This window comes from Giraffa tippelskirchi, chromosome 3 (assembly GCF_054371585.1).
Source record: "Giraffa tippelskirchi isolate mGirTip1 chromosome 3, T2T-mGirTip1v1.2.pri, whole genome shotgun sequence".
Lineage (NCBI taxonomy): Eukaryota > Metazoa > Chordata > Mammalia > Artiodactyla > Giraffidae > Giraffa > Giraffa tippelskirchi.
The window spans coordinates 138424217-138444078 of NC_137277.1; the positions used below are offsets into that span (position 1 = coordinate 138424217).

The 19862-nt window shown below is 44.1% G+C and overlaps 1 protein-coding gene and 1 long non-coding RNA gene across 14 annotated transcripts; one reads left to right on the plus strand and one right to left on the minus strand.

The window, feature by feature from the left end:
- Positions 1-9351: 9351 nt before the first annotated feature.
- LOC145542478 (uncharacterized) lies at positions 9352-10715 on the minus strand. Its single transcript, XR_014079884.1, has 2 exons — positions 10627-10715; positions 9352-9707 (listed from the first exon to the last, which is right to left on the minus strand). It is a non-coding gene; the product is annotated as an uncharacterized LOC145542478 (long non-coding RNA).
- An 85-nt stretch (positions 10716-10800) lies between these two features.
- TEX51 (testis expressed 51) lies at positions 10801-13949 on the plus strand. 13 transcript variants are annotated; one of them, XM_081581347.1, is made up of 8 exons: positions 10801-11038; positions 11134-11208; positions 11465-11561; positions 11717-11799; positions 11883-11966; positions 13097-13168; positions 13259-13319; positions 13723-13949. In XM_081581347.1, exons 1-8 carry the CDS (start codon positions 10840-10842, stop codon positions 13805-13807), a joined length of 756 nt encoding a protein of 251 aa, XP_081437473.1. In that variant the 5' UTR covers positions 10801-10839; the 3' UTR covers positions 13808-13949. The 13 variants fall into 13 exon arrangements, 11 of the variants coding, with proteins under 11 accessions (XP_081437473.1, XP_081437478.1, XP_081437469.1 ...); XM_081581352.1 differs by having other exon boundaries at positions 11465-11554; positions 11782-11799; positions 13097-13172; XR_014079882.1 differs by lacking the exon at positions 11717-11799 and having other exon boundaries at positions 11883-11970; positions 13100-13172.
- The last annotated feature ends 5913 nt before the right edge of the window (positions 13950-19862 follow it).

The following is a 19862-nucleotide window of genomic DNA, read 5'->3' on the forward strand; positions in this document are numbered from 1 at the left end:
AAGAATGTGGGGGTGATGCTTAAATGTACCTTCAAAGGATTAGTACCACTTTCACAGATTGAAGCTAAGAATGTGAGGGTGAATGGAGATGGCATTGGGCCAGGAACAAATTGACACCTGAATCTTTCCCTTCTTGAAATTTTCCCAAAGGAAGAGCATAAACCAAGGAAAAAGGAAGACTCTAGCACACTCAGGGGCTTTAGCCCAAACCTCAGAGTAGAATTCTGCCAGGTGTGACTGCATCTTGTAGAATACTCTGACTTATGTGAGGGTTTCCTGATGGTCTGATACCAAAGCACTCTAAAGACCTATCCTGATCATTTTACCCCCAAAACACAAGTCTGAGAGGGGGCTAAGATGGCGGAGGAATAGGACGGGGAGACCACTCTCTCCTCCACAAATTTAGTGAAAGAACATCTGAACGCTGAGCAAACTTCACAAAACTACTTCTGAACCCTGGCAGAGGACGTCAGGCATCCACAAAGACAGCGCATTATCTTCGAAAGCAGGTAGGAGAAATTATAAAAGATAAAAAGAGAGACAAAAGAGTTCGGGACGGAGACCCGTCCCGAGGAGGGAGTCGAAAAAGAGGAGAAATTTCCAAGCACCAGGAAACCCTCTCACCGGCGAGTTTGGGGGAAGATTTCGAATCTCGGAGGGCAACATAACTGGGAGAAAAAATAAATAAAACCCACAGATTACGTGCCTAAAGGCAACTCCAGCAAAGAACCCCAGACGCTCGCATCCGCCACCAGCAACTGGGGGCTGAATGGAGAGGAGCGGGCGGCACTGCTTAGGGTAAGGACTGGGCCCGAACGCCCTGAGGGCAATCTGAGGGAGCTAACGTGAGATAGTAACCTGAACTGTGGGACAGCCAGAGAGAGAGAACTATCCCGCAAAAAGCTCAAATCTAAGGCACTGCTGGCCCGCTCACAGAACAAAGGACTGAGCGATACCAGAGGAGAGGTAGCCGGCTGCGGACCGCCCCACCCCTCGCCGGACACAGCAGGCAGGCAGGGCCCGCCAGAGCCGGAAAGGGGCAAACTCGGCCCCAGAGAGGGCACCCCCTACCAAACTGCAAACAGGCTCCCAGTTTCTAAGCAAAGACTGCCTGAGATCCCAGAGGGTCGACAGCTGCCGGGAGGGTCGCAGCCAGAGACCAGCTCCCCAGAACCGACACAAAGCACACCGGAGCCGGGCGCACCCGTAAACCGTGGCGGGGACCAGGGAGGTGATAAGCCGCACCGCCCCAACAGGGGAGAGTGCACTCGCTAAACTCCTGGCTGCCTGAGCTGCTCCAACTGGGGATCGGCACAAACCGCAGGTGCAACCGAGTCTGCGCCTTTGTGGAGTACCCGGGAGCCTGAACCTGAGCGGCTTAGACCTGGGAAGTGCACGCATCTCAGGGCCCACTCCCCAGCCGAGTAACCTGAAGCCTGAGCAGGGTAGACGGGGAAAGCACACACGCCGTGAGCGGGGGCGAACCCAGTGCGGCCGAGACACTGCAAGCTCTCCACACACACGCCAGTGATATAGGTTTGCAATGTTCCTCCCTCCCCACAGCACGACTGAACAAGCGAAACTAAAGAGACCGCCTCTGCCCCTTTGTGGCAGGGCAGAAATTAGATACTGAAGAGACCTCCAAACAGAAGCCAAATATACAGAGGGAAGCGCGTTGGAAGTGACAGGCCAACAGATTAAAATCCCTGTAGTTAACACCGACTGCATTGAAAGGGGCCTATAGATCTTGAAAAGTATAAGCAGGAACAAGGATCTATCTGAAACTGAACAGACCCCACACTGCTCACAACAGCTCCAGAGAAAGTCCGGGATATATATTTTTACTATTATCATTTTTTTTCTTTCTTTTTTCTTTAAGTCCTCTATTACACCTTTAATTTTCATTTTCATAACCCACTATTACCTTGCAAAAAAAAACCACACTATTTTTAAAGCAAACTGCATACAAATATCTTATACCTTTTGTGTTGTCTTTTTTTTACTGTTTTTTTCCTGTTTTACTTTTTTTACTGTTTCTTTTTTTTACTGTTTTACTGTTTTTTTCTTTTTACACTGTTTTCTTTTTTTTATATTGTATGTTTTATAAGAGTCTAACCTCTACTCTAGATTTTTAATCTTTGTTTTACATATTTGATATCAACTTTGTACATTTAAGAACCCAATCTTTAGGACCCACTTTTACTCAGGAGTGTGATCACTGGCCTGATCACTCTCTCCCCCTATTGATGCTCTTTCTTCTCCCCCAAGGAACCTCTATCTCCCACCCTCCTCCTTCTCTTCTCAACCCAATTCTGTGAATCTCTGAGGGTGTTCTGGGTATTGGAGAACACTTCGGGAACAGAATACTGCCCAGATCTCTCTGTCCCCTCTTGATTCCTCCCTTTCTATTCATGCTCACCTCTATTACCTTCCTCCCCCCTCTCTATGTATCTCTGTGAATCGCTCTGAGGGTTCCAGACTGTGGAGAGCACAGAGGGAAGTGCTTATTGGCTAGACTGCTCTCTCCACGTTTGAGTCCCCCTCTTCCCCTCCTGGTCAACTCAATCCCCCCTCCCCCACTTCACCTTTCCATGTAACTCAGTGAACCTTGCTGGGTATCCCTCACTGTGGAGAATCTTTTCACCATTAACCTAAAAGTTTTATTATTGATGCTGTATGGATGGAGAAGTCTTGAGGCTACTGCAAGAATAAGACTGAAAGCCAGGGGAAACATTAATTAATAAGAGATCATCCAATAGCCTCCACATATACACTGAAACCAAGCTCCACCCAAGAGCCAATAAGTTCCAGAGCAAGACATACCATGCAAATTCTCCAGCAATGCAGGAACATAGCCCTGAGCATCAATATACAGGCTGCCCAGAAGCACACCAAATCCACAGACATCTCAAAACTCAATACAGGACACTCCATTGCACTCTAGAGAGAAGAAATCCAGCTCCACCCACCAGAACACCGACACACGCTCCCCCAATCAGGAAACCTTGACAAGCCACCCGTCCAACCCCACCCACAGTGAGGAACCTCCACAATAAAGAGGAACTTCAAACTACCAGAATACAGAAAGGCCACGCCTAACACAGCAATCTAAACAAGATGAAAAGACAGAGAAATACTCAGCAAGTAAAGGAAAATGAGAAATGCCCACCAAACCAAACAAAAGAGGACAAGATAGGGAATCTATCTGAAAAAGAATTTAGAATAATGATAATGAAAATGATCCAAAATCTTGAAAGCAAAATGGAGTTACAGATAAATAGCCTGGAGACAAGGATTGAGAAGATGCAAGAAATGTTTATCAAGGACCTAGAAGAAATAAAAAGGAGTCAATATATAATGAATAATGAAATAAAGGAGATTAAAAAACACTCTGGAGGGAACCAACAGTAGAATAACGGAGGCAGAAGATAGGATAAGTGAGGTAGAAGATAGAGTGGTGGAAATAAATGAAGCAGAGAGGAAAAAAGAAAAAAGAATCAAAAGAAATGAGGAAAACCTCAGGGACCTCTGGGACAATATGAAACGCCCCAACATTCAAATCATAGGAGTCCCAGAAGAAGAAGATAAAAGGAAAGGCCATGAAAAAATACTCGAGGAGTTAATAGTTGAAAATTTCCCTAAAATGAGGAAGGAAATAGTCACAGAAGTCCGAGAAACCCAGAGAGTCCCAAACAGGATAAACCCAAGGCGAAACACCCCAAGACACATATTAATCAAATCAACAAAGATCAAACACAAAGAACAAATATTAAAAGCAGCAAGGGAAAAACAACAAATAACACACAAGGGGATCCCCATAAGGATAACAGCTGATCTTTCAATAGAAACTCTTCAGGCTAGAAGGGAATGGCAGGACATACTTAAAGTAATGAAAGAGAATAATCTACAACCCAGATTACTGTACCCAGCAAGGATCTCATTCAGATATGAAGGAGAATTCAAAAGCTTTACAGACAAGCAAGAGCTGAGGGAATTCAGCACCACCAAACCAGCTCTCCAGCAAATGCTAAAGGATCTTCTCTAAACAGGAAACACAGAAAGGATGTTTAAACACGAACTCAAAACAACAAAGTAAGTGGGAACGGGATCATACTTATCAATAATTGCCTTAAATGTAAATGGGTTGAATGCCCCAACCAAAAGACAAAGTCTGGCTGAATGGAACAAAAACAAGACCCCTATATATGCTGTCTACAAGAGACCCAGCTCAAAACTAGGGACACATACAGACTGAAAGTGAAGGGATGGAAAAACATATTTCATGCAAACGGAGACCAAAAGAAAGTAGGAGTCGCAATACTCATTTCAGATAAAATAGACTTTAAAATAAAGGCTGTGAAAAGGGACAAATAAGGACACTACATAATGATCAAAGGGTCAATCCAGGAAGAAGATGTAACAATTATAAATATATATGCACCCAACACAGGAGCACCACAATATATAAGGCAAATACTAACAAGTATGAAAGGGGAAATTAACAATAACACAATAACAGTGGGAGACTTTAATACTCCACTCACACATATGGATATATCAACTAAACAGAAAATTAACAAGGAAACACAAACTTTAAATGATACAATAGACAAATTAGATTTAATTGATATTTACAGGACTTTCCACCCGAAAACAACCAATTTCACCTTTTTCTCAAGTGCACACGGAACTTTCTCCAGGATAGATCACATCCTGGGCCATAACTCTAGCCTTGGTAAATTCCGAAAAATTGAAATCATCCCAGCCATCTTCTCTGACCACAATGCAGTAAGATTAGACCTCAATTACAGGAGAAAAACTATTAAAAATTCCAACATATGGAGGCTAAACAACACACTTCTGAATAACCAACAAATCACAGAAGAAATCAAAAAAGAAATCAAATTATGCATAGAAATGAATGAAAATGAAAACACAACAACCCAAAACCTATGGGACACTGTAAAAGCAATGCTAAGGGGAAGGTTCATAGCAATACAGGCGTACCTCAAGAAACAAGAAAAAAATCAAATAAATCAACTAACTCTACACCTAAAGCAACTAGAGAAGGAAGAAATGAAGAACCCCAGGGTCAGTAGAAGGAAAGAAATCTTAAAAATTAGGGCAGAAATAAATGCAAAAGAAACAAAAGAGACCATAGCAAAAATCAACAAAACTAAAAGCTGGTTTTTCGAGAAGATAAACAAAATTGACAAGCCATTAGCCAGACTCATCAAGAAACAAAGGGAGAAGAATCAGATCAACAAAATTAGAAATGAAAATGGAGAGATCACAACAGACTCCACAGAAATACAAAGGATCATAAGAGACTACTACCAACAGCTATATGCCAATAAAATGGACAACTTGGAAGAAATGGACAAATTCTTAGAAAAGTATAACTTTCCAAAACTGAACCAGGAAGAAATAGAAGATCTTAACAGACCCATCACAAGCACGGAAATCAAAACTGTAATCAGAAATCTTCCAGCAAACAAAAGCCCAGGACCAGACGGCTTCACAGCGGAATTCTACCAAAAATTTAGAGAAGAGCTAACACCTATCCTACTCAAACTCTTCCAGAAAATTGCAGAAGATGGTAAACTTCCAAACTCATTCTATGAGGCCACCATCACCTTAATTCCAAAAACAGAAAAAGATACCACAAAAAAAGAAAACTACAGGCCAATATCACTGATGAACATAGATGCAAAAATCCTTAATAAAATTCTAGCAAACAGAATCCAACATCATATTAAAAAGATCATACATCATGACCAAGTGGGCTTTATCCCAGGAATGCAAGGTTTCTTTAACATCCACAAATCAATCAATGTAATACACCACATTAACAAATTGAAAGATAAAAACCATATGATTATCTCAATAGATGCAGAAAAAGCCTTTGACAAAATTCAACATCCATTTATGATAAAAACGCTCCAGAAAGCAGGAATAGAAGGAACATACCTCAACATAGTAAAAGCTATATATGACAAACCCACAGCAAACATTATCCTCAATGGTGAAAAATTGAAAGCATTTCCCCTAAAGTCAGGAACAAGGCAAGGATGCCCACTTTCACCACTACTATTCAACATAGTTTTGGAAGTTTTGGCCACAGCAATCAGAGTGGAAAAAGAAATAAAAGGAATCCAGATAGGAAAAGAAGAAGTAAAACTCTCACTGTTTGCAGATGACATGATCCTCTACATAGAAAACCCTAAAGATTCTACCAGAAAATTACTAGAGCTAATCAATGAATATAGTAAAGTTGCAGGATATAAAATTAACACACAGAAATCCCTTGCATTCCTATACTCCAATAATGAGAAAACAGAAAGAGAAATTAAGGAAACAATACCATTCACCATTGCAACAAAAAGAATAAAGTACTTAGAAATATATCTACCTAAAGAAACAAAAGACTTATGTATAGAAAACTATAAAACACTAATGAAAGAAATCAAAGAGGACACAAACAGATGGAGAAATACACCGTGTTCATGGATTGGAAGAATTAATATAGTGAAAATGAGTATACTACCCAAAGCAATCTATAGATTCAATGCAATCCCTATCAAGCTACCACTGGTATTTTTCACAGAACTAGAGCAAATCATTTCACAATTTGTATAGAAATATAAGAAACCTCGAATAGCCAAAGCAATCTTGAGAAAGAAGAATGGAACTGGAGGAATCAACCAGCCTGACTTCAGGCTCTACTACAAAGCCACAGTCATCAAGACAGTATGGTACTGGCACAAAGATAGAAATATAGATCAATGGAACAAAATAGAAAGCCCAGAGATAAACCCACGCACCTATGAACACCTTATCTTCGACAAAGGAGGCAAGAATATACAATGGAGAAAAGACAATCTCTTTAACAAGTGGTGCTGGGAAAACTGGTCAACCACTTGTAAAAGAATGAAACTAGAACACTTCCTAACACCATACACAAAAATAAACTCAAAATGGATTAAAGATCTAAACGTAAGACCAGAAACTATAAAACTCCTTGAGGAAAACATAGGCAAAACACTCTCCGACATAAATCACAGCAGGATCCTCCATGACCCACCTCCCAGAATGTTGGAAATAAGGGCAAAAATAAACAAATGGGACCTAATTAAACTTAAAAGCTTTTGCACAACAAAGGAAACTGTAAGCAAGGTGAAAAGACAGCCTTCAGAATGGGAGAAAATAATAGCAAATGAAGCAACAGACAAACAATTAATCTCAAAAACATACAAGCAACTCCTGCAGCTGAATTCCAGAAAAATAAACGACCCAATCAAAAAATGGGCCAAAGAACTAAACAGACATTTCTCCAAAGAAGACATACAGATGGCTAACAAACACATGAAAAGATGCTCAACATCACTCATTATTAGAGAAATGCAAATCAAAACCACAATGAGGTACCATTTCACACCAGTCAGAATGGCTGCTATCCAAAAGTCTACAAGCAATAAATGCTGGAGAGGGTGGGGAGAAAAGGGAACCCTCTTACACTGCTGGTGGGAATGCAAACTAGTACAGCCACTATGGAGAACAGTGTGGAGATTCCTTAAAAAACTGGGAATAGAACTGCCATATGACCCAGCAATCCCACTGCTGAGCATATACACCGAGAAAACCAGAATTGAAAGAGACGCGTGTACCCCATTGTTCATCGCAGCACTGTTTACAATAGCCAGGACATGGAAGCAACCTAGATGTCCATCAGCAGACGGATAAGGAAGCTGTGGTACATATACACAATGGAATATTACTCAGCCATTAAAAAAAATACATTTGAATCGGTTCTATTGAGATGGATGAAACTGGAGCCCATTATACAGAGTGAAGTAAGCCAGAAAGAAAAACACCAATACAGTATACTAATGCATATATATGGAATTTGAAAAATGGCAATGATAACCCTATATGCGAGACAGAATGAGAGACACAAATGCATAGAACAGTCTTATGGACTCTGAGGGAGAAGGTGAGGGTGGGACGTTCTGGGAGAATAGCATTGAAACATGTATATTATCATATGTGAAACAGAACACCATTCCATGTTCGATGCATGAGACAAATGCTCAGGGCTGGGGCAATGGGATGACCCAGAGGGATGGGATGGGGAGGGAGGTTGGAGGGGGGTCCAGGAGGGGGAACGCATGTAAACTCATGGCTGATTCATGTCAATGTATGGCAAAAACTACTACAATATTGTAAAGTAATTAGCCCCCAACTAAAATAAATAAATTTATTAAAAAAATAAAAAATAAAAAAATTTAAAAAACGCAAGTCTGAGTCTTGGACCTTAAGACTTCTGATTTGAGAGAAGACAATTCCTGCCAAGGAAAAGCAGAAAAGAGTAAAGAAGACCAGGTAAGGAACCAAATGACCAGAGGGAGCTGACAAATTTACATTCCCACCCACAATGTAGGAGGGAGGATTCCCTTTTCTCCTGATGTAGTTTTTCCTATTCCTAAGCACTGGATGCCTTCTCAGTGGGCCCACTCAACCTGGAAATTCATGTCTTTCAGTTCTAAATTTTCCTACCTGTATCATTTCTGTCAGTTCCCTATTCTCTCCTCCCCCACATGCAAGCTGGGTGTGGTAAACTCAGAGGTGTAATAAACACTGTAAGCAGGAGGCTTGCATGTTTGCACAGCTTTGAGCCCTACTCAAGGGAAAGGAGTACCTGCTTTTCCTATCCTTGGTTCTAGAGAACAAGGGCCTTCCTTTCTAGAAACATTGCCTAAGTAGAGAAAAGCAGGCAATCCCCTAACCCCCAAAATGTCCAAAGCCAGCGGAAAAGCAACAGGTCTGCAGTATTCAGAATCACCCTCTCATCTGAGTCCATCTGACTACTGCAGTCTGAACTGACCAATTCAGCTGGTATTTCTTCTAGAAAACCTTGATGCCCACCCTCTACATCCCTCTCCCTAAGGATAGAACTCCCTGTGTAGATTTCCCACCGAACTTTTATTTTTAATTTTTATTTTATATGGACGTATAGTCAATTTACAATATTGTGTTAGTTTCAGGTGTACAGCAAAGTGATTCAGATATATATATATATAAATATCTTCATTCTTTTTCAGATTCATTTATCATAGCGGTTGCAGAATACTGAGTACAATTCCTTGTATTACACAGTAAGTACTTGTTGGTTATCTATTTTATATATGGTAGTGTGTACATGTTTATCCCTCCCACCCAACTTTCATTGCAAATAACTTTCTCCCCTCCATTTTCTCTGTTCTTACTTTCTGAAACTTATATTAGCTAGATGTTAGACCTGGACTTCATGGAGTATCTAATTTTATCTTTTCCTATTTCTCATCTCTATTATTTTTGTACTTCTGTCTAGGAGACTTCTGAAAGCCTATCTCCCAACACATCTATGTAATCTTTTAATTCCTGGTATTATATTTTTAATCTCCAATAACACTTTATTTTCAGACTTTTTCTTCTACATACAGCTTCTTCTTGTTTGGGGAAAGCAATAGTTTGTCTATGTAGTTATGGTGAGTTTCTAAGTTTTTTTCTGCTTCCCATGATGTCCTTTGTACTCTTCTTTTTTCCTGTGGTTTTTGCTTGCTTTTGTTTGAATTCTTGACATTGTTTTGTCTCTTGTTCACACTTAAAGCTCTCCTTAAATGCCTGGTGGCTTTCAGCTGTCCATAGTTCAGCTTGAGGAACTCAAACTGGTTGGAAGCAAGACATGGAAGAGGGAAAGCTTATCAGCTGAGTGACAAGGATGCCACTGGCTTTCTCTTTATTAGAGAGTAAGGAATTTTGCATCTCTTCAGTGCCCACTGCACGTAAGAACTTCTGCCTCAGAGATGGCTTCTCTCTCTGTACTTTCATGCACTCCCTATCTACACTCTGCCTACAGTATCTACTCTGTGATTGGAATAGCTATTGAAGACCCTCTGTTTTGATCAGGCATGAAAACAGTAGCCAGTTTATAAGTGCCATGGAAAAGATATGCGTTCCACAGGCTTCCCACATGGCTGACCACTTCTACGTAGCAAAGTGATTCAGACTCTTTAAACAACTAACCCTCTCTCTATGCTGCTGTCTCCTGGCCCTGCAAATTTCAGCTTGTTGAACTATTGCATATATGGTAAATGCCACCAAGGGAGCTGAGGACAGATCACAAAGCGGCACAGCCATCTCTCTGATCCTCACAAGAACCATCGCCAATGATGATCAGTGACTTCATCTTCAGAGAAGGATATCAGAGTCCTCACTTTGGTTTGATGCCAAAGCCCTGGTTTGTGCCATTGTAAAAGGAAAGAGTCAATTTTGACTCTTTCATGCTAGATCTGTTTCTTTGGCCACTTTTGTTATTATACTCACACATAACGGCTTGCCTCAGAGAATCCCGCCCAATGCCTGACTGGTAAGCTGAAGTGCCTTTGTTCAGAACCCTGTCTGCCTGATGGCAGGAAGGAAGAAATTAACACAACCCCCTGCCTGAGGTTTGCCATTCTAGGAGATACTTGTACGATTAAATGAACTTTTTACTTTCTTTCCTCATCTCCCCCCATCTCTGATCCATAAAAGAACCTGGCACCCAGACCCCAACAAGATGGTTATTTTGAAACACTAGTTTGCCACCTTCTCAGTCAACCAGCTCTCTGAATAAAGTTGTCTTGTGCAGCCAGCAGAACAAGCTTGGACTCAGTAACACCATAACTGGCTTTCACCTTATCCTGTGGAATTTACTTTTGTTCTGCAAAAAGAATGTTGTTTCCAGGGGGACAAGGTGCCAGTATTCCATGTGGAACTGCCAGGCAAGGTGGTAAGGGCACCAGAGGAAAACCCCAGAAGATGCTGCTTCTCCTGCTCAGCTGTCTCCTGCCCATCACCAATGGGAAGAACTGCCTCCAATGCTGGCAAGAGTTGCCTGCACTAATAGATTATGACCTGCAAATTCTTTGGGGCACCCCAGGGCCACCCGCAGAACTTTCCCAAAGCCTCCATTCCCTATTCATGGACAATCATTCTTCCCCTGAAAACTCATACCTTGGTGAGGCACAGCCAGGAGACCCAGGGATCACGGCTGACCCCTTTACTTGGCCCGGGGTTTTAATCCCCTGACTTTGTCCCAAATCCCATTCTCAGGTCAAGACCATTTGGAGGAAGCAGCAGGAACATTATTCACTCACATAGATAAAGCCATTAAGAAGCTTCGAGATGGTGAGGAAGCCTAGCATCCTAGGGCCCCAGGGCTTGGGTTAACAAAACCTGATCCTCCAAGGCATTCCCTGAAGACCACTGGCGTATGGTGGGGCAGTGTTGCGAAGGGTGGGATTGGACACAGCATCTATCTGTGTGCTCTACAGAATTTCTGTCTGAAAAAACTGGTTTGAATTTCTATTCTTAAGAAAGTTAGGTTATTGACTCCACCTATGAAAGATGGACAAAAACACCCCTTCCCTCTTGCTCTACCCAGATAAACCATCACTTCTGGAAGAGGTTCGTGTCCTGAAGCAGCAATTTTCCATGAAGTTGGAGGATGTATCTGAGGGGCTGAAGGACAAGGGTGAGAGGTGGGGCTGGCCTCTGCCCATCACCCAGCCCTTTACTTCCCAGAGACCTGATGAGGCAGAGTCCAATCTGCAGCCCCCTTTGGGCCCCTCCCCTCCCCTTGCCTGGGGCACCTAACCACAATTTCTCCCAGCTGTGATTCCTGCTCACACCCTAGTCCCTCCCAGCTCTGTCTGCCTCCCCAGCACCTCAGTCTCTCTACCATTTCACCCTCCTGGGCAGCCTGCAATGAGTCCTGTGGTGAGTATTTTGGGAACCAGGTCTGGGTGAGGGGTGAGGGGCACTTGACGCTCTCTAAGGCTCCTACCCATTCTCTCTCACAGACATCCGCTCCACATTGGAGGTAATCAGTTGTACCACATGCCAGAAACATTTCCTTACCTGCCAAGACCCCGTTATCTGTCCAGGTCAGTGGCCAACCAACCATCTTGGCCTCCAGCCTCCCTGCCTCCACTCCAGGTCCATTGTTGTCTCTGTCTGGAATGTCTTCTTCCTCTGTCTACCCCTGATCCCTTTGTGCTCCCCATCCTCCCTGGAGAATGTAGCACCTCCCAGGATGTCTGGATTCCACATGTCCAGCTTCAGAGCCATAGAGCCATCTGCCTCTAGGACATGTTCTCAGAGGGCCTGTCAGGTCCTTAAAGTCAGCATGCCTGGGGATATGTCCAAACCCATCTCAACTCCCCCAAATCTACTCTTCCTTCAGGCCCCCTCTCTGCAAATGTCTCACTCAAGCCCTCAACCTCCTAAACCAGGAATCTCCCTCTCTTACTCAGAGTATATAGTCACCAGGTCTTGCTAAAGAATTCTTCAACATGTTACCATATGATCCTTCCAACCTCCTCTTCTCAGACAGCCTCATCTCTTACCTGGATTGTGGCAGAATCTCCTAACTGGCCTCCCTGCCTCTCCTGGTCACCTCTCACTCAGCAATCAAAGAACTCTCTCTCTCAAGGAGCCAATCTACCTCTGACACTCCCTGTTATAACTTTCAGTGGCTCCCAGTGGCCCCCAGATAAAGTGCACCCACCTGGGGAGGCCCTGCTTGCCTGCACGCTCCCCTATCTTCCCAGACACACAGAGCTGCTTACATGCTGGACAGACAGCTTCATGCGTCTGTCCTTGAACACTGTGTCCTCTGCCTAGAACACAGTTTGGCTCGTTGACCATCTGAACTGAACTACTAGCTTTCAAAGTCCAGCTCAGAATTCCTGTTTCCAAAGAAGCTTTTCATGACTGGCTAGTCGACCCTGAGCTCATCAACCCTCCCAGTGATAGTTCAGCCCGTGCCCTGCCCTGCTCTGCTCCCCTGGGACACCACAGCAGACTCTTTGGTTTGTCTCCCTGCTAGAGATCAGGGACTCTGTTTCACTCATCTCTAGATGTAGGTGGGCACACAGTAGGTGCTCAATAAGTGTCTACAAACAAGTGACTGAGTGGGTGAATAAAAGAAGGAAAGAATGCAGTCTCCTCTTGGAGCTGAGACAGCCCTGTCTGCTCCCTAATCACTGGCTCTCCCTTTCCCCTCTCCCTGCAGCAGGGACTAGGAAGAACTTCATTTGGGCTATGGGCATCGGCGTGGCTCTGCCCCTGGCGACCCTAGCTGGAGGTGGGTGAGTGCCTGCTCCAAGCCCCATGTTCCCAAGGAAGACACACCTACTGCTTGACTGACCCATCCCCACCCTGTTTCCTGGCCCAGATGTTACATTTTCTGGCTCGAGAAGAAGAAGAAAAAGAAGAAGGAGGAGGAGGCACAAAAGGTCCTGGGACATCCAGGATCCCCAAGGAGGGAAAGCTGTGTCTGCCTAGGGGTAGCAAGTCTAGAGGCCGCAAGTCTGGTTTCCTGGGCCTGGTTTCCAAAGGAGTGTAGGATCAAGGGCTGGGACTCAGGAGGGCCACCATCAGCTCCCAGTGTGAGCGGACCCATCCAGGGTCAGGCACCTGGGACAGAGCAGGAGCAAAGCCTTCAATCTCCAACTGACCCACAAAGTGCTCCCTGCCCATAGCTGTCCTCATCCCTCTGCAGCACCCACCTCCACCCTTCACAACCCTGCTGCCTGACTGCACAGACTGCCAACAATCCCCCTGGCCCTCTGCTCCTGGTTGGGTTTGGCCAGCTGGAGGTCAGAGGCAGAAGCAGGCCTGCTTCTCCTCTCTTGGCAGGGACCCAGCAGGCCGCTTGTCACCTTCAACTGAACAAAGGTCTCAGGTGCTGTCAGGAAGCTCTCTTATCTTTGGGTTCTGGTAACTCTCCCTCTCCCGACCCCTCCAACCTGGAGTGGTAACAGCTCTGAAGTTCTGAGGCCCAGGAGACTGCATTCTCTCTTGAGGTTTCTCTATACCCATGCTTTGTAAATGTCTTTTATTAAAACACCCTCCTTATACTCTGATGCACTGTGCCATCTGCTTCCTGCTGGACCCTGCATGGATGCAGCTGGCACTATGATCCTTCCCACACAGACCCACAGGGACTGTCCCATGTCCTCAACCTCTTCCCGCCAGTCCAACACCCTTCCCTTTCGGAAAGATCTCTTTCATGGTCCCAGAAGTGGTAACTCCACAGGATCACACTAGCCTCTGCTGATCTCAGCACTAGAGTTGAGGGCAGCAATGGCCTGGGCCCCTTGAAGCGTTCCCGTGTCTGGGTGTGGAAAGCGTGAAGTGCAAGTGTTAGTTGCTCAGCCATGTCCAACTCTTTGCGACTCCATGGTCTGTAGCCGGCCAGGCTCTTTGGTCCATGGGTGTGGAAGAGAGGAGGTAAGAGGCCAGTTGGAAGCCCCAGAAAGAGAAGGGACTAGCAGAAGAACCCCCCAAAACAGGTTCCAAGTCACATCAGTAGCAGACCTCACCTGGGAACACCCAAGTTGTCAGAAGATCACAGGTGCTGCTAACAGTGAAATTTCCCAGCTCTGCCTGCCAGAGGACTTGCCTCATCCTCTTCCATCTTTCTCCAGTTCCCTTTCCTTCTCAGCCCTCAACGCTGCTGGGTTAAATGGAAATCCTGTGACCCTGAGGCACGGCTCTGCCCTTTCCCCTCAACCCTGTGCCCCTCCCCACTGATGCCCCAGCCTCTCAGTTTTGGCTCAGGCTCTCACTGGAGACTGAATGGGAGGCCACACCCAGATCTAGGACCCTGGTCTGAAGGTTGGCTTCCAGGACTGAAAGGAAGCAGGTCTGAGACCAGAGCTATGGATGGGCAGCCCAGACCCTGGCAGACCCTCAAATCCTGACTGATGTTGAGGTTCTGGGTTCCCCTCTCTGTATCTGTTTCCCCTCTGAGCACAGAACAGGGGATGCAATGTTCTAGCCAGGCTGGTATGCCCACTGGGTTCATAACTGCCATCCCATATTTGCTCAGGCTGTAGGTCCAAAATCAATGTCTCATTCCCTTCCCTTTCTACAGTCCACTGAAATCCTGCTGGTGCCCATGGCCCATCTCCTAAAACAGGGTCTCTTGTCCCCTTCGGTTCTATTGGTGTTCCCTCCTCAGAGCTGGCAGCCAGGCTGGAAGTAGGCTGACTTCAGCATCACCATCCAGCAGTAAGGTACATTACCTTGGCGGGGGCAGGGCAGAGAATGCAAGAGACCAAGGTGAGACATAAACAGAACAGAACGTAAACAAAACAGAACATAAACAACAGCCTGGGTGGGAAGCACCATGGCCAAGGGCAGCTGTGGGTACCCAGCTGCAGGCATCTCCAGCTCACCACACCAGGAATCCAGGAAGGCCTCCTGGAGGTTGTGTCTTCAACTGTGAGAGGCCAGGGAAGATGGGAGGGAGGGAGGAGTGTTTTCATTGAGGATCCAGCATTACAAAGAGGAGGTACAGAAGACCTTAAAAGAGTTCAAGAGCCCCAAGAAACATGGCTGAAGGGAGAGGCCCAGATAAGAGGCTGGTGAAGGGGAGAATAACAGGGGATCCCAAGCCCGTGTGGGTCCAAAGCAAGCCTGAGAAAAAGCCCATGTGGGACTCCTGGCACAGTAGGCGGGTAGGGCAGGCTGGGGGAGAGGCAGCAGAGGGTTTTGATGGAGGCAGACCGAAGTCCCCAGAGGGGAAGAGTCCATAGATGTAATCTGTTGGGAAAAGCATATGATCAGGACCTACTCATAGCCATTCTGAATTACTGGGCAGAGCCCCCAGGTAGCTGTCATGGAACTCCAGGGGTCTGCGGTTCTCTGCATGTCTGTGAAAGCTGGTTGCCACCTAGGACACAGAAAAAGTCGAACTTCCCTGGCTGTCATTTATTTTCCTATTTGTATTTAAATTGGGACTTAGACTACTACCTCAAACGAATCCAGAGCAACTGTTTTCTGGTGCCTGCAGTAAAAGCAGGAAACCCTGGTATAATTTATATGAAGTACAAGTTTGTGTGTTTGTATGCATATATCTCTTATCAACAGATTTTTTATTATTTGTGGGCATATTTGCATAAAAACTAGATATACTGCTTTCTGCTAGAGTAGCAAGATTAAGGATTTTGGGGTCAGGCAAATGTTGACCAAAATACAGGCTCTGGAGGACTCCCGTTTCTGGCTGTGACAGGCAGCTCAGAGCAGACCAACACTCCTGCCAAGGGCAACTATAAATAAAGCATGTCCAAAGAGCAGAACAAGACAGGAAGTCTGTTTAGGGCACCAGATGAAGAAGGCCCTCTGTGCCTGAGGTCCCCAAGTAAAGAGAGTTCTCTGCAGTGAGCCCAGGTCCTCTCAGGCTCAGTAGATCAGCAGTTCAGGTTAAGAGGCAGGCTGAGGTGCTGGGCCGAGGATGACTGCCAAGTTTGGAGAAGCCAAGAGAACTTCAGCAATACCATGGACCGCAAATTCAGAAGTTGGAGTTCTAGCTTGCCCACACAGAATGAGAGGTCCCTGAAAGCAGGTGGATGCAGAAAGCACTGTATTTCTTCCTATTCCTCCAAGGTGCCTCCCTATTCTTAAGCAGCACAGGCTTAAGATTTCTAAAGACAAAGAAATCAAGCACTAAGTATCTGAAATGCAATTTATCAGAGATTGTTATGCTAGGGAAATAAAAGTTGGCATTCACAACCCACACAGGAAGACAAACTTTGATAAACACCCCAGGGTATCGGTTAGAAAGGTTATAGCTTAAAAGAGGGAGTATATCAGTGGCAGACTAATCCTTACAAAGGATGGAGCTCAGACTGACGCCTCCCAAGTCTCTGACAAAATTGAAGTGACCTGTTCCTCCTCCATATCACTGCTGAAGGAGAGAGTAAATACTTTTGGAAGGAAAATGATACCATCTAGAACCACTATTATGTTTCATTTATAGGGCCCAGTATTCAAATAAATATTAACAGGCACACAAAAATAAGATCAAGAGAAAAAGTGGATAATAGAGATAAGTCTACAAGGGATTCATATATCAGAGTTATCTGTTATAAATTTTAATAACTAGATGAATGCGTCCAAAAATATTTTTTCAGATTTCCAGATAAAATTGACATTATGATATTGTGTTAGTTTAAGGAGTACGTGTTGATTTTATATACTTATGTATTGCAAAGTAGTTACCGCCACAGCATTAACTATCACTTCCATAAAGTTATGTAACTACATTTTGTGGTGAGAACATTTAAGATCTACTCTCTTAGCAAATTTCAAGTATATAATACAGTATTATGAACTATAATAATCATGCAGTAGTACATTAGATCTTTAAAACTGATTCATCTTTTAACTAGAAGCTTGTACCTTTTGACCAAAGTCTCCCTATTTCTCCTACCCCCTAACCCCTGGCAACACCATTCTACTCTGTTTCTGTGAGTTTGTTTTCTAAAGATTCCACATATAAGTGATGTTGTATAGTATTTGTCTTTCTCTGACTTATTTCACTTAGCATAAAGCCTTCATGTTTCCATCCATGTTACTGAAAATGTCAGAATTTCCTTCTTTCTCATGGCTAAATAACATTCCATTATCCATTCATCTCTTGACAGACTCTTGGGTTGGTTCCTCCTCTTGGCTATTGTGAATAATGCTACAAAGAACATGGAAGTGCAGATATGTCTTCAAGAGGCTGTTTTCACTTCCTTTGGAAATATAACCGGAAGCAGGATGGATGGATGATGTGGTAGTTCTATCTTTCATTGTTTAGGATCCTCCATGCAGTTCTCCATAGCGGCTACACAGATTCATATTTCCGCTAAAAGTGCATAAGGGTTTCCTTTTTTTCTACATCCTTACTCAGTTCAGTCGCTCAGTCGTGTCCGACTCTTTGCGACCCCATGAATTGCAGCACGCCAGGCCTCCCTGTCCATCACCAACTCCTGGAGTCTACCCAAACCCATGTCCATTGAGTCGGTGATGCCTTCCAGCCATCTCATCCTCTGTCGTCCCCTTCTGCTCCTGCCCACAATCCTTCCCAGCATTAGGGTCTTTTCCAATGTGTCAACCCTTTGCATGAGGTGGCCAAAGTATTGGAGTTTCAGCTTCAACATCAGTCCTTCCAAAGATCACCCAGGACTGATCTCCTTTAGGATGGACTGGTTGGATCTCCTTGCAGTCCAAGGGACTCTCAAGAGTCTTCTCCGACACCACAGTTCAAAAGCATCAATTCTTCAGCACTCAGCTTTCTTCACCGTCCAACTCTCACATCCATACATAACTACTGGAAAAACCATAGCCTTGACTAGACAGACCTTTGTTGGCAGAGTAATGTCTCTGCTTTTCAATATGCTATCTAGGTGGATCATAACTTTCCTTACAAGGAGTAAACGTCTTTTAATTTCATGGCTGCAGTCACCATCAGCAGTGATTTTGGAGCCCCAAAAATAAAGTCTGACACTGTTTCCCCATCTATTTCCCATGAAGTGATGGGACCAGATGCCATGATCTTAGTTTTCTGAACGTTGAGCTTTAAGCCAACTTTTTCACTCTCCTCTTTCACCTTCATCAAGAGGCTCTTTAGTTCTTCTTCACTTTCTGCCATAAGGGTGGTGTCATCTGCATATCTGAGGTTATTGATATTTCTCCCGGCAATCTTGATTCCAGCTTGTGTTTCTTCCAGCCCAGCGTTTCTCATGATGTACTCTGCATATATGTTAAATAAGCAGGGTGACAATATACAGCCTTGACAGACTCCTTTTCCTATTTGGAACCAGTCTGTTGTTCCATGCCCAGTTCTAACTGTTGCTTCCTGACCTGCATACAGGTTTCTCAAGAGGCAGGTCAGATGGTCTGGTATTCCCATCTCTTTCAGAATTTTCCACAGTTTATTGTGATCCACACAGTCAAAGGCTTTGGCAGTGTCAATAAAGTAGAAATAGATGTTCTTCTGGTACTCTCTTGCTTTTTTGATGATCCAGAGGGTGTTGGCAATTTGATCTCTGGTTCCTCTGCCTTTTCTAACACCAGCTTGAACATCTGGGAGTTCACGGTTCAAGTATTGCTGAAGCCTGGCTTAGAGAATTTTGAGCATTACTTTACTAGCGTGTGAGATGAGTGCAATTGTGCAGTAGTTTGGGCATTCTTTGTCATTGCCTTTCTTTGGGATTGGAATGAAAACTGACCTTTTCCAGTCCTGTGGCCACTGCTGAGTTTTCCAAATTTGCTGGCATATTGAGTGCAGTGCTTTAATAGCATCATCTTTCAGGATTTGAAATAGCTCAACTGGAATTCCATCACCTTCACTAGCTTTGTTTGTAGTGATGCTTTCTAAGGCCCACTTGACTTCACATTCCAGGATGTCTGGCTCTAGGTGAGGGATCACACCATCGTGATTATCTGGGTCATGAAGATCTTTTTTGTACAGTTCTTCTGTGTATTCTTGCCACCTCTTCTTAGTATCTTCTGCTTATCTTAGGTCCACACCATTTCTGTCCTTTATAGAGCCCATTTTTGCATGAAATGTTCCCTTGGTATCTCTAATTTTCTTGAAGAGATCTCTAGTCTTTCCCATTCTGTTGTTTTCCTCTATTTCTTTGCAGTGATTGCTGAGGAAGGCTTTCTTATCTCTCCTTGCTATTCTTTGGAACTCTGCATTCAGATGGGAATATCTTTCTTTTTCTCCTTTGCTTTTTGCTTCTCTTCTTTTCACAGCTATTTGTAAGGCCTCCTCAGACAGCCATTTTGCTTTTTTTCATTTCTTTTCCATGGAGATGGTCTTGATCCCTGTCTCCTGTACAATGTGACAAACCTCTGTCCATAGTTCATCAGGCACTCTGTCTATCAGATCTAGTCCCTTAAATCTATTTGTCACTTCCACTGTATAATCATAAAGGATTTGATTTAGGCCATAGCACTTGTTAATTCTTGTCTTTTTTATAATAGCCATTTTAACAGGT